At 40.3% G+C, this 13,949-nt stretch overlaps 1 protein-coding gene across 3 annotated transcripts in view; it reads left to right on the top strand.

Moving 5' to 3' along the window:
• The window catches only part of LOC143284456 (SRSF protein kinase 3-like), a 45,343-nt gene that overhangs the window by 19,956 nt on the left and 11,438 nt on the right, over positions 1–13,949 (top strand). For 2 of the 3 annotated variants that reach the window (XM_076591100.1, XM_076591098.1), the window contains 10 exons: positions 576–684; positions 2,658–2,745; positions 3,976–4,063; positions 4,369–4,475; positions 5,021–5,183; positions 6,648–6,790; positions 8,048–8,453; positions 10,035–10,574; positions 12,094–12,185; positions 12,922–13,029. In XM_076591100.1, coding sequence (XP_076447215.1) covers positions 576–684; positions 2,658–2,745; positions 3,976–4,063; positions 4,369–4,475; positions 5,021–5,183; positions 6,648–6,790; positions 8,048–8,453; positions 10,035–10,574; positions 12,094–12,185; positions 12,922–13,029 — 1,844 coding nt within the window. The remainder of the gene's footprint in view (positions 1–575; positions 685–2,657; positions 2,746–3,975; positions 4,064–4,368; positions 4,476–5,020; positions 5,184–6,647; positions 6,791–8,047; positions 8,454–10,034; positions 10,575–12,093; positions 12,186–12,921; positions 13,030–13,949) is intronic. The other variant, XM_076591099.1, reaches the window with a different exon arrangement.

Genomic DNA, 13,949 nt, shown 5'->3' on the forward strand with positions numbered 1-13,949 from the left:
GCCAATTTCCATGTCCCCAAGAGCCTTGTATTTCTCTGCACATGGAGACATAAAGCTTCCAAGCTTTTCATTGATTTGATCTCTACAGTGATCTGTAATGGATCATCTGCCTGTTGTGAAGTTTTGAACAGAAATGTGCTCTTGCACAGATTTGTGCTCTCTCTCTCTCTCTCTCTCTCTCTCTCTCACACACACACACACACACACACACACACACACACACACACACACACATTTGTACACTGCCCTTGCACTGCCTGTTGCCCACAGCATTGCATGTATCAATTTGGTAAATGGCAAAGTGCATGCTTATTGCCCAAAACCGTAGTTTCAGACCAGTCAACAAGACATTTACAGGATGCATTCCCTGATTTTCACATCGATCTTCAGTTAACTGAGATTCTTTGAAACAATAACGGGAAGTCATTTAAACTTCCATAACGTGATAACTTGTAATATGAATAAAACCAGTCCATAAATCTAAATGCAATGCACCTTTCTTCTCTTTCTGTCAGTGTTGACTCAAGAGTTTAACGGAGTTGAACGGGCAGGTAAATGATGTGTGGTTTGTGCAGGCGGATACCATCCAGTGAAGAATGGAGACCTGTTCAACGGACGATACCATGTGGTCAGAAAGCTGGGCTGGGGACACTTCTCCACTGTGTGGCTGTGCTGGGATCTCAGGTGGGTTTGGCACTGGCACTCTCTCTCTTTGCTTGACTGGCTCTGATGGTTTTGGGGTGTTGTCTGGCTGGCTGGCAGACAGTGGATGGTGTGTGTGGGGGGGGGGGGGGGATGATTGTACTATTCTTAAGAGACAGAAAAAATTGTGATAATTCTCACCTCCCACCGGATCTACTGTTAGTCTTCTATATTCATATTTTACATTTTCAAACTGTCAGTTGAATCTTGCTGCATGTATTCAGAAGGGTGGGGTTCGCACAGAATATGGTATTCTGCTGTCTGTTGTTCTGGTTAACGTTTGTTTGAAGGTTTCATTTCATCATTCTTGCAGTCTGAGCATACAGATGGACAGAAAGAAAGAAAGAAAAGGAAAGAAAAAAAGTGAAGAAAATCTTCGGTTAGACTTGTTTGTGCCAACATTATACAGGTCATCCATATGTCAGTGAAATATTGATAAACCCACAGCAGCCCTGTTTGCCCCATTACATTATGTATTCATGTATCATCTAAAGGCAAAGTGACACTTTCCGAAACAGAACTCAGCTAATCAGTAACTTTTTTTTTTCTTTTTTTCGTTTGTTTCCACACAACAACAGAAGCCCTACATCCACCCTCACCTCTCTCTGACCACCCCTGCTTCCACCTCTCCTTTCCACCCCTGCACACTGTGCATGTCAATGAGGCTTACAGTCCACGCCAGTGCAATTGTCTGTGTCCTCATGTCAATGCAATTGTCTATGCCCTGGCTGCTGGTGACAGCATTATGTCTAGTTTCCCCGTCCCACTCAGCAGGCTGCCACAGTGTGTGTGTGTGTGTGTGTGTGTGTGTGCAGCCTTTCCACTATGGACACATACTGTGGAAGCATCACATTCATTTAACCAGATAGGCACAGAGCCACACAGCATATCTGCTCTGTCTGCATTGTGCACTGCATCCCATTTCCTGCCCACCATAATATTTAGATATGTTGTGATTATTTTCATGAACATTGCATTGAAGGTGTGTGTATTGTGCGCATTACCTGTTCTTACAGTAAGATAAGATAGAATGAATGTTAGGGCTTTTTTTTTTTTTTTTCTTTTCTTTTTTTTGCCAGTAAACAGTAAATCGTGCAAAACTTAGAATAAAAGAAACATTACGTACTTAAGCACTGCTGAACATTAGAAAAGTATTGATCAGTGAATGAATATCTGCTACTTTTGATGTTTGTCTTCACTTCTGTTTACATGCATCCTAATTCTTATTATCTTTGCAATTTTAGTTAGATATGTTAAAATATATGTTAATTGTTATTGGGATTTGTGTGTGTGTGTGTGTGTGTGTGTGTGTGTGTGCATTGTATGTTCTAAAAGTAAACTAAAATCAGTAATGTTCTAAAAGTAAACTAAAATCAGTAAAGATAGTTGTTTAATTTTGGGATAAAAGACAGAAAGCAAAAGCATGCATGCACGCACGAAGTGGATAATTGTCATTCTCTTTGTACTTTATTTTTTCCCTCTGGAGGGGCAGGGAAGAGGAATCCACATTTGGTTTATCCTGGAAACAAGAGAAATGTTTTAAGTTTTAAAGCTGACAGTGAGCTTTGCTTGGCTTTGAATGATAAACATTTTTATTGAAATTTTACATTTGTACAAACACAACAACAACAAACAAAAAAAGGAAATCAAACTTGTTTAAAAAAAAAAATGTTTAAAAAAGTCATATTATGGGGTATAGGTCTATAATGCAAGGAAATCATCATGATAAATCATCATACACAATCCTCCATCCAAGCAAAATATGTTTATATCCAGGTACCAAATAACCAAAGCATGATATTTAGGTTTCATGAGACAATCATTCTGAATTTATGTGTCACAGAGCAATGGTCTATATGGCACCCAGTTGCTTTGAATTGAATGATTTTATCATCTTTATTTAATTTGGGCAGGTTTTTGTTGGAAATGACAGGATGTTATGCATTTTGTTGCAGTTGCAAGAGATTTGTGGCTTTGAAGGTTGTGAAGAGCGCTCAACATTATACAGAAACTGCTCTGGATGAGATCAAGCTGCTCAAATGTGTGAGTAAATAAATATATTTTGAACTTGCATGGGGATATGTTGTTTGGGGAGGGGGGGGGGGTTCTCAGGTTTTTGTTTGTTTGTTTTTCCCCTTTTCTTTTTTAGGTGGGTTTTTTTTTGTTTTTGTTTTTAAGTTAAAGGATTGGACATGGTGTTTCTAGACAACACAAGTTGTCTCATACTTTGTTCAGTGAGTAGCCGTTTTCAGTCTGCAAAACATGACATCCTGGAAATCATTCACTTTGATCTGTCATGCCTGCAAGTAGTCAAATGATATCCATTGTCCTGTGGATACTCCGATTTTAGGAAAGGATTCCTAACACACAGAACAAAAGAGCAGAAGATAATGTTCAGCCTGAGTCATGGAATGATGGATATGGATACTTACATAGCGCCTGTCCACGATCAGAGACCAAGCTCTACACGCTTTACAAACACACAGTCATTTGCACAACAGGCTGCCTAGCTGGGTAGAGCCCCCTGCCCTCTGAAATCGGAGTATGGCTGCCTACATGGCGGGGGGGTAAAAACAGTCATACACATAAAACCCCACTCATGTACATGTATACGAGTGAACGTGGGAGTTGCAGCCCACGAACGAAGAAGCAGCAGCTTATGAGGACATAGGTTGTGAGTTTTGGATGTACTTAATAACAGTACCAGAAACTTTGTCATTTGTGCGCAGGTTCAGAGGTTGTGTTCCATGATATAAACCTGCTATGTGTAGGAAACTGAAAGTTTTAGTTACATTCCAATGGCCTTTTAGATTTAGTTGTATGCACACATAAAGTTCATAAGTAGAGAAGATGGTTTTGGATTTTGATTACATTTCGGTGAAAAAACAGTAAGATTGTGTAAAACATTAAGGGCTGTTTACAAAAGCTATAATCATTCTTTGTATTTTCTAGAAAAATGTGTAGTCATCTGTAGGATTTGTTCATTGTGAATAGTGATGGTGCTCAGAAAACTGTACTTGGTAATACATTAATTTACTTGCTAAAGCTTTTTCTCATTCTTCTGAAAATGTGAAGTGTTGAGCTAAATGACCCAGAGCAAAATTATGTTTCCAAGAATGTCAGTTTGGCATACATTTGGGGTGGTGGGGGTTGGGGGTGGCGGGGGGGTTGGTTTATTTTCATCAGTTTTTATTGATTTTTGACAGGTTTGCTGGTTGACATACTTAAAACAGTTGTTCCCATTTTGCTTATAAATTGTATTTGTTTCTGCAGGTTCGAAACAGTGATGAAACAGATCCTGCCAGAGAGAAGTCAGTACAGCTTTTGGATGACTTCAAGATATCAGGTGTAAATGGAACCCGTATCCTTTAATCTTGGCAGTTGGATTGCGTATGCAGCAGCTGATACCCGCCATAATTTTATGTCTTTTCTTCATCTTTTTGTTTGTTTTTGTTGTTCCTGTTCATTTCTTCCAGGTTTGTGGAGAAAGAGATCCTCCCCACTCCACTCCACTTTACATCTCCCTCTTTTGTCTGTTTAGATTGATGTTTGCTTTTTTTTTTGTTTGTTTGTTTTTGTTTTTTGTTTCTTTTTGCTGTTTTTGTAGTGCAGATTAGGTTTGTTATGTCTCATACAGCAAGAATGTTGTTCCCTTAATACCATAAGACGTGTGCATGGTGTTTGAGGTCCTGGGCTACAACTTGCTGAAGCTGATCATTCGTTCTAACTACCAGGGTATTCCCGTCCAAAATGTCAAGCTGATCATCAGACAGGTCAGTTACATTGTACATCCCAATTTTGTGTCATCAGGTGTGTGTTTGATTTTGAATATACCGTTGTGTGAAGTTATGTTTATTTGTGAGATTCAGCATGCTCATTCATCATTCAAACTGCTTTATGGATATAGTTACAGACTGTAAATTCCTGATGTGGGTTTTCTTTGTGTGTGTGTTTTGTATACAGTTAAATGAATTATTAGTGAATCAGCTTGTTCATTAAGTTTCTGTGTATTTTTATTGGGTTTTTTGGTTTTTATTCGGTTTTTTTATTAAGTTGGGTTGGATGACTGCATTTCAAATAACAGTTTGAGTAGTTAAAAAAGTATAAATTGGCTAGTTGTGTAATTAGACAGAAATTGGAAGCTTTTCATGGTCAGGTTTAGCTGGAGTGTCAAGACCACCCAGATAAGTCACAGAGCTGTCTGTAGGTTTACTATTTGTTACTATGTCCCAAAGGCAAATCAGCCAGCAAACTATTTCTGTTGAAATTTGGTATCCAGTGGCATGAATTACGAAGATTGATGTGGCATTTGTTCCAGGTTTTAGAAGGTTTGAGCTACTTGCATTCCAAATGCAACATCATCCACACAGACATAAAACCAGAGAACATTCTGATTTGCGTGGATGATAACTATATTCGCAAGCTGGCTGCTGACGCTTTCGAGTGGCAACGTCTTGGTTTAAAGCTGCCTGGATCAGCAGGTGAGTTTTCATGTGTTACTGTATCAGCCAACTAGAAATGACATTCCTTCTCTGACTTTTGTTGTCACAAATAAATGGCATTTGTGTGTACCAGATTTTCTTGGAAAGCTCTTCAAATAGTTCAGTGACTTTTTGGTCAGAAAGAAAATGATTGACCAAGTCAGAATTCACCAAGTGCACCTGCTACCATGGCACAAAGAAGCATGGAGTATAAACCTGTTATGCAGTCTGAAACCAATGTGAATCTTTTTAGAATCATCATCCTCATCTTCATTAATGAAGTATACTTGATTACTTGAAATTGTGGCAAATTCTGTATTGTTCATGAACAGGCTTGGGCGGGGGGGGGGGGGGGGGGGGGGCGGGACAGCAACACTTAAGTAAACGGCACAAATGCTTTGTCAGATTATGTCAGAAGTAAGCTACAAGAAGTAAGGTTCATATTAGGTCAGTAATATCATCCATGCAGGTGGTTGATAAATTTATACATACAGCTGCAGAATTGTGGAGTACTATCGGGTATGACTTTCTGACAGTTACGCTAAAATGGACGTGGCTTACTTTTGTGGTTTGGATGACTTCACATTATCACAGAGGTCTCACAAGCAAGTTGTGAGGATATTTCTGCCAGTGAATGGATTGCTGAGGATGAAATACATCATTAATTTTGAAATTATGCTTTGGCTTTGTTGTGAAATACTGGGATTGATTCCATTCGTAACACTTCGTAACAACTTTGAATTAAATTCATTTCTACTACTATAGCAGATATGTCAGTGGAATAACAATGTGGAATTTGTTCACCATGGATTTGCTTTTGATAACTATAGTTCTCAGATGGAAAATCTCTGCTTCTGTTTGGTCTTTTCATTTTATTTTTGAGGATTGTGTACATGGAGGAGGGATGGGGTTAAGAATTGTGAAGGCCACACAGGGAACACTGATTCAGGAGCATGTGTGTAAGTGCTCATTGTTGTGCAGGTTGCTTCTGCTGACTGAATATAAGTTACTAGTATTGTAGTAATGTCTGGTGAACCCTCCCCCGACCCCTCTTCCTGTTTCTCTCATATACACTTGCCACATACAGACATTAACACACAGTAAATCAGTTCAGTGTAGGTAAATGATTTTTAAAAGTTGTTTTTCCATTTCATAGAAAATATGACATTTTCTCACTGGAAATGTTGGTGATAACAAGTTCATAAGAACAGGGAAAAGATCAAATGGAAAGCTTTTTGTGCATGCTTGTGTCCTTGCATGAACCTCCCAGCCACCGAACTGACTGCAGTGTCCATCGAGAAATTGTCATTTTGATCTTGACCTTCAGGACGCTACAAATCATTACCATGGCAGTGACTTTTCTAACAACTCATTTGATTTTCAGGTCTGAGGTTGTAACAGATTTATCATCTGTCAAAAATGCTGTGTTCATCATACTCAATCTGTAATGCTGGTTGTTTACAGTGAGCACGGCCCCCAAGGAGAAGGCAGTAGAGGCCAAAATGTCTAAAAATAAGAAGAAAAAGCTGAAGAAGAAGAAGAAGCGCCAGCAACAGTTGATTGAGATGCAAATGCAGCAGCTGGAAGAAATAGACAAGGGAAAAATTGTAAGTATCCTCTGTTCTGTTGATGGTTTTGTATCCAAAAACTGCAGCCAGATTGGTTGATTTGAATAATTAGTGCATGTGTGTGAGTGTTTTACCACACATGTTGATGGATCAGGATATGTCTCCCACTTTGTACTCCAAACACTCAGTGTCTACAAGTGGTGGTTTACTTCGGGGTATTGCCATTATTCTTGGGGAATAATCTTATAATCATGTCTAGAATCTCCACAAACAATAACTGTTAACGGCCAAGGCCTTAACAAGCACATTGGGTTTCGCTGCTGGTCAGGCATCTACTAAGCAGATGTGATGCAGCATGTCTGACCGCAGTAGTGACTGTTCCTTGAGAAACTGAACTGAATGGTAAACAGAACAGCCCTCATTCCAATTGTGAACTGATTAAAACTTTGGGTATAGGGAGTGGGGTATAAAATAAACAAAAGCATAATTGAATACAGCTAACTTTAAAGATGGGCTTAACATTGGCCTTGGAGACTAAGGTTGTTTGGTGGTGGTGGGTTTTGTTTTTGTTTCCTACTTTTTTTCTGTGAATAAGTAACAGGTGCTTTATTAATGTTTAGGAAAGCAAGAAAAAAGAACAGAAAGAATATACATGAAATTACTGACTTGCAAGCAGACCAAGATATTCTTACTGGGACCTTGACCTTGAATCTAAAGTCCCACAGAAAGGTTTTAGCTTTCAGTATTCTGAGTGTTGCATCAGTTTGTCATGTTTGATCACAGTCATGGTCAAATGGTCTTGAGCAGCGAGCACAGGTGCTGAAAGTGAAACTCACTTTGACCTAAGTGACCTCTAACCAGAGTCAGATTGGTCCATCATTTTCAGTAGATATGGGCAGCAACATTGGTCTAGCACAATCTTCATTGCTGCATGCGCAGCACGAGCTCGCACACACTCTCAATATCTCTCTCTCTCTCTCTCTCTCTCTTTCACTCATTGCTACACTGATATTTGGTCATGTAAATGTTGAGAATCGCTCATCGTAACATGATTGTTGAGTTGCGCTGTCATGCTCACTGTAGAGGAAGATCAAGTTTTCACTATACATGCCCACTCACATACACACACACACACACACACTCACGCATGCTCTACGATTGCCCTCACGATGTTAAAATTTTGTTACAAACATGGGATCGAGTAAAAGAATAACTGCAGCTGCAACAACAACAACAAAGAAAGTAACTGCCAGAGGGGATAAGGCACAGTAATGAGTTTTTACCTTGTTGTGACAGTCGTGTATTGATCCTCAGACGGGGGAAGGTGGGGAGGACGACGAAGAGAATGGTGTGAACAGCATGGTGAACAGTGGCAGCTTAGCCAGCTTGCAACAGTCGGACACCGACAGCATGGCCAACAGTGCCAGCACCAACAGTCTGCAGAACCTTACCTCACCAGCTGTCATTGCTTCCATCCTGGGCTCACCCGCCAATGACTCCCAGGCCCAGGGGGACTGTGGGGGAGAGGTGATCAAAGTGAACGGAGAGCCGATGTCTTCCCCTCTGGCTGAACTGAAGCCTTCAGACGTGGAGAGCAAATCTGGCGCTCCTTCCTCGGTGGACCCAGTGACTGGCGACAGCAGCAGCACAAACACCACCTTCATCACCATTGGTCAGGAGAACAGCAATCTCAACGCAAAAAGTGAGTGGCCTTGAAGGGATCAGTGGTGTTATGGGTTTTTGTTGTTGTTGTTGTTTTTCACCTTGTCTTATTCTCTTTTTGAATATAAATTGGTACAGCTTCAGTTTGTCCTATTGTTTTGAAATGTAAATATTATGCACTCAGTATGTACAGACCAAGATGTACTGGAACATCATCCAGTTTACCAGTACATGATCGCAGTATCTGAAATTATTATATATTATTCAGTGTCATCTACTGTATCATGTCAGACTGATGCAAACTAGGCCTGCTGGTTTGCTGTGTGTTGGCTAAAGTTTATAGCTAACCCAGTACAAAGAAACCTGCGAAGTCTGTCTGCTTTGCCAGTGAGCGCTATTCCCAGCCTCTAGTGCTGAATTATTCCACGGCCAACTGCTCTATAAGCTGTCTGTTAGTTGCTCTGTTCTTGCCACAATTTTTTAAGTATTTGAAACCGATATTTTCTTGCATGCTCACTTTTTGTGGCTTTCTGTGACATTTTTTTCTCAGAATTGATATCATTTACATTGTTTGCATCCTTTTTTGACGTTTGATACAGTCTTCTGTATCTTCAGATCTTTTTGGCTGGTATTGTGGGATCTGACTAGCCTTGGTTGTAAATGTTATGCATCCTGCTTGGCTGTTCTCCCATTATACGAATGGGACACTGAGACAGATCCGGAGGGGGTGGGTGGGGGGGCACGGGACTGAGGAGAAGCCTCACCCCTCCCCTCCCAGAAGTTATCCCAGTCTAAGGGTGGTTCAGGTGGGCAGTGTTGGAGTTGGGGCTGAACACTTCCTCTCAGGGGGATTTGGTGACTGCTCTGTACTCAGAGCAGGGCACTGAGACTTTGTGGGCATTTTTCTTCAGTTCACCACAGGTCAGAACACCCCAGTATCCATGCAGGAGAGAATACTGGTTGTGTAATTCTCAGTGTCCAAATGCCTTCTTCCTCGACAGGAAAGGCAGGAGGTTGGGGGGGGGGGGTGTCAGTCAGTCAGTACACGATTTATAAAGAATGCTCACTTGGTCGCATTATCTGAGAATCAGTGCTGATTTTTGTTTCTTGTGGACTGTTGGCATAGTAGTTGGGTTAACATTCTGTGGTATGATAAATTGAAAATGTTTCTTTAAGCAGATGTAGGGGAGAGACAGTAGGATTTTTTTTTTTTTTTTTTTTTTCCACTTGCTGGGTTGGTTGGTTGGTTTGTACAGTTGTTTCAAACCATCAACATTGCTTTCAGAAACTGCCAAATCCAGCATACCAAAGATGATGCATCATCTATGTCAATTCTGATCGTACCCTTTTGAATGATCTTGTTTTCTGTGAGGAAAACCTATAAACGATAATGTATTTTTGTTTGCAAGTGCAAAAGAAATTCAGCATTTGCTGAATATCTTCTATGATTTACCTGTCTATTAAAGCAGATTTTCCAGACTTATTCACCAGACAGTTCTCATTTCTAATAATTTCAAACATCTAATTTGATGTTTTTCAGCCTGGTTGCAGCAGAAAATTCCAATAGAAATTGATGATATGATTGAAAGGTATCACAATTATATTGCATCTCTGTTGTCAGATGTGAAGACTGAAGTGAACGGAGAGACCAAGACACCCAGTGAAGAAACAGAAAATGAGAAGAAACAAACCAATGGCCAGCTCAACAAGACCAACTCTACAGATGCCATCATCATGGAGACGTCGCGCCTGGGTCTGGAGAACCAGCCCTTGAAAGCTCCCACCAACTCAACCCACATCCTGTGCAACGGCTTTGGAGAGCAGAGCAGCAGCCCTGACTCTTGCAGTCAGCAGAATGAAGCTGAATGTGTGAGCAACAGTGTGAAGGAGGAGGAGGAGGGGGAGGCAGGGGATGTGGACAGTAAGGACCCTCCCTCAGAAGAGGTGATGCTGGTGGAGACTGGGGACACCCCACTGCCCAACCCTGTGACCCAGACAGACACTGCTGTCATGCAGCAGAGCCAGCTGTTGGCAGGATTAGGGGAGGAGGAGGAGGAGGGGGCTGATCAGGGAGATATGGAGGGTGGGGGCTCCTCCCCCACGTTTGGACTGGTTCGCATGGAAAGCCAGGATGATCAAAATGACTCCTCTAATCTCAACGGTGAATGAGTGCTTTGTGTCACCTTTGTGTATGTGTGTGTTTGAGTTTGTCTTTGTATGTTGATGTATGTCTTCTGTTCGCTTTTACCTTTTCAGTTGCAGATTGCTGTGGGATATGGTAGGTCCATGAAAGGAGTTGCACATTCCCTTGTGTGGTATGTCTGGGCACTTAGTGGTTTTTGTTTCCACACATGCACACGTAAAGGTTGTTTGGATTTGGGGTTTTTTTGTTTGTTTTTTTGTTGTTGTTTTTCTCCCTGTTTTGTTCATTTGATCATTGATAAAACTGCCAGCACTGATTGACTTTAGTTCCTTTTATTGTAATCATAATGTCAAGATTTGTTGCACTTCGGCCTGCCTGTTTTCCAGATGGACATGTCATAGTTTGATTTGCATAGGGCAAATTGTGCACTGATTCTTCCAGATCCCCTGATGAACTTATCTCCTATGAAGTACTTACATCTTGTGATAGATTCTCTGTGGAATCTGAGGCTATTGTTGTTCAGCTCAAAAACATTTGCAGATCTAAATTATCACATAACTCTCTAAAACAGTTGAAGTCATTCTCACCTGAACGCCAAGATATGATGACCAGATACTGAGATAGCTTTTCCTGTTTCCTTTTGATACTGTGGCAGCCCATCCCAAAACCTGCCAGCAGAAGAGCACATTGTTCTTTGAGAACCTTACAGGGCATCATTCCTGCAGAGAATACAATTAAAGCAAAGAAGTGACTGGACACATAGAAGAAAGAAATATTGCTTTTTAGACACACTTAATTTTAGGTTCAGTGTGGCTTTGGTCTCTGGATTTCCAGTGCAGGCCTGAATTTCTCTACAAGGAAGTGCTGATTTTATACACTGCATTGAAATAATCTTTGCGTGTAACATGCAGGTTTGTTGTTGTTTTAATGGAAGGTTGACCCCCACCCTTCTTGCCTCTTCCTTCAATCCATGTTACATGTGGTGAAAAAAAAAATTCACAGTAGACAACATAATTATCATGGAGTGTATGCAGGACCTTTTCCTTGCATACACTTTGCAGCACGAAGAATTCATCCCGAACAGCATTGCATGTTTCTCCCCTCCAGCTTACATATAAGGTTTCCTCTCTCTCTCTCTCTCTCTCTCTCTCTTGCTTTACCTGAAACAGCTGTGCTCTCTTTCCCTATTTTATTGGTTTTGTTTGGGGTTAGGTTGTTTTTTGCAATCATGTATGAGAAACAGATAATGACAAGGTTTTTTTTCCCCAAAATTTAATGTTTTTGAAATGGCACAAACATGACAGCAGACATGAAGTTTGCAATGATTCAAACCATGTGTTGACAAAGCCTGTCCCACTTTGTCCAGCTGTGTTGAGTGAGAAGCTATACACGGACCTACCAGTGCTGTGCTAGTCCAGTCATTTCTCTTGATGAAAGCAAACATAGCTTTGTGTGTTTCTTGTTTGGTTTTAATTTTTTTTATCTGTAGGAAAAATTAGGATCTCAAGTAAAAGCAACTCTGTTGTGTCTCCTGCAGGTCCCAAAAGTAAACCTGAAGTGGACCCAGTTAATGAGATCTGCACAGACTTCCCCGTCAAGATTGCCGATCTGGGCAATGCTTGCTGGACAGTGAGTATAATCTTGGTTGAAGTTTGGTCACTCATTGAGCTCTGCTGTTAATGACAGGATAGGTTGAAAACTGCAGGTGTCGTTTGGCAAGGGACAAAGCAGATCAATTTAAATTTGATTCCATTTTATAAGTTATTGATGTGTGCCTTTCTAAACAGCTATTGGTAATGTCAATTTAATGTTGTTGCTGCTTAATGATATTGAATTTTTATGCTGGCCCCAGTATTTTGTAAATTTCTGGTGATGTGCATCTAAATGAGCCAGTCTTTCCTATACAGTTTGTGTGTGTGATCACTTTATTGTACTGAAATCAGTAAAATTAACAAAAATTGTACTGCGAAATGTTAAATGTTTCTTGTGGTTGTTTACTGACACAAAAATCCATTGAGAATAGAAAACCTGAATGGACAGATAAAAATGAATGCAAGTAAAAGTCTTGCATTGTCCCATATGAATAGATCAGTAAGTTTGGGAAAGCATTTGATTGTGTGATCTATTTTCTATCAAAATTATAATTGCCAGTAATCATACAGTGAAACATGCTACATTTCTCATAATATATTTAAAGCCAGAGACTCATTAGCAAATGAGAGTCTGATAGCTGTCAGCATTTGTTACTTTCTTCTTGTAGGTCTTTTTTTTCTGTGTGTTTTTCATATGACTTTTTCAGTACTGTATTTTGTATTCATGTGTTTTTTGTTCCACATGGAACAGTTGACATTGATACATGTTTCAGTACCACCACTTCACAGAAGATATTCAGACCCGACAGTACCGATGTCTGGAGGTGCTGATTGGTGCTGGCTATGGACCTCCAGCTGATGTGTGGAGTACTGCATGCATGGTACGTTTGTCCTGGAGTGGTTTTACTCAGTACTGCTGGTTAGCTACCCTGACTTTCCCTACAGATGACCCATTGTATGGGTAAGAAATAAAATCACCCAAAAATAAATGTTAGAATTTATTAACTGAAAACTTCCAAACTAATCAGTAACATAACGAGTTAGTTGGGGACAAAATATTAAACTTTCTCCCGTATGCTGTCGTACAGTAAGATTATGAAAGTATCCATATTTTTTGTTCAACATTTGCACACACTGATGACTTGCAAACGAATCCAGGAAAGCAGTTTGAAATAGATTAAATTTAGAACATAATAAGGCCACCATAAGGCTCCTCCATCATATTCTGTTGTCTACCTTGTGACTGAGACGAAACTAGGGTCAGACGCCATTATTGACACGCACTGTTCACGTGAACCAGTCGCCATGAAAAAAATCTCCTGCTTGCAAGGACAGCAACACGCACTGCATTTACAGGTCGCAGTGGAGAGTGGAAAGGCAAGATAAGGTATTCTTAGCTCATAATGTTATTATGAAAATAAGTTGCCACTCTAAAATTCAAAACTATCTAAGGTTCAATGGGAGCCCTTTGTCTGAAATGCTTGTAAACAGTAGGGCCCCAATTCGGGCCCTTCGTCCAGAGTGAGTTAAGAGACCTATGAAGACATATTTCATGCATGCATTTCATCCGTACAACATGGCAAAACTGGAAAAGTTACGTCCAGATATATAGCTTCGATTGGCTTTTGTTTTTCTCAGTCTCTGGAAATCCTTTGAGTTAAATAGTTACCAGAACTTGTTAATTACAGATAGTTAACAAATATCAGTAATTGATTTATTCCTCATGTATCACATATCTCAGGGATGTGTAACTAGTAAGGCATGATCCCACCAGTCTAGTACCTAATATACATCCATGTCA

The sequence above is a fragment of the Babylonia areolata genome, chromosome 8 (genome assembly GCF_041734735.1).
Source record: "Babylonia areolata isolate BAREFJ2019XMU chromosome 8, ASM4173473v1, whole genome shotgun sequence".
Lineage (NCBI taxonomy): Eukaryota > Metazoa > Mollusca > Gastropoda > Neogastropoda > Buccinidae > Babylonia > Babylonia areolata.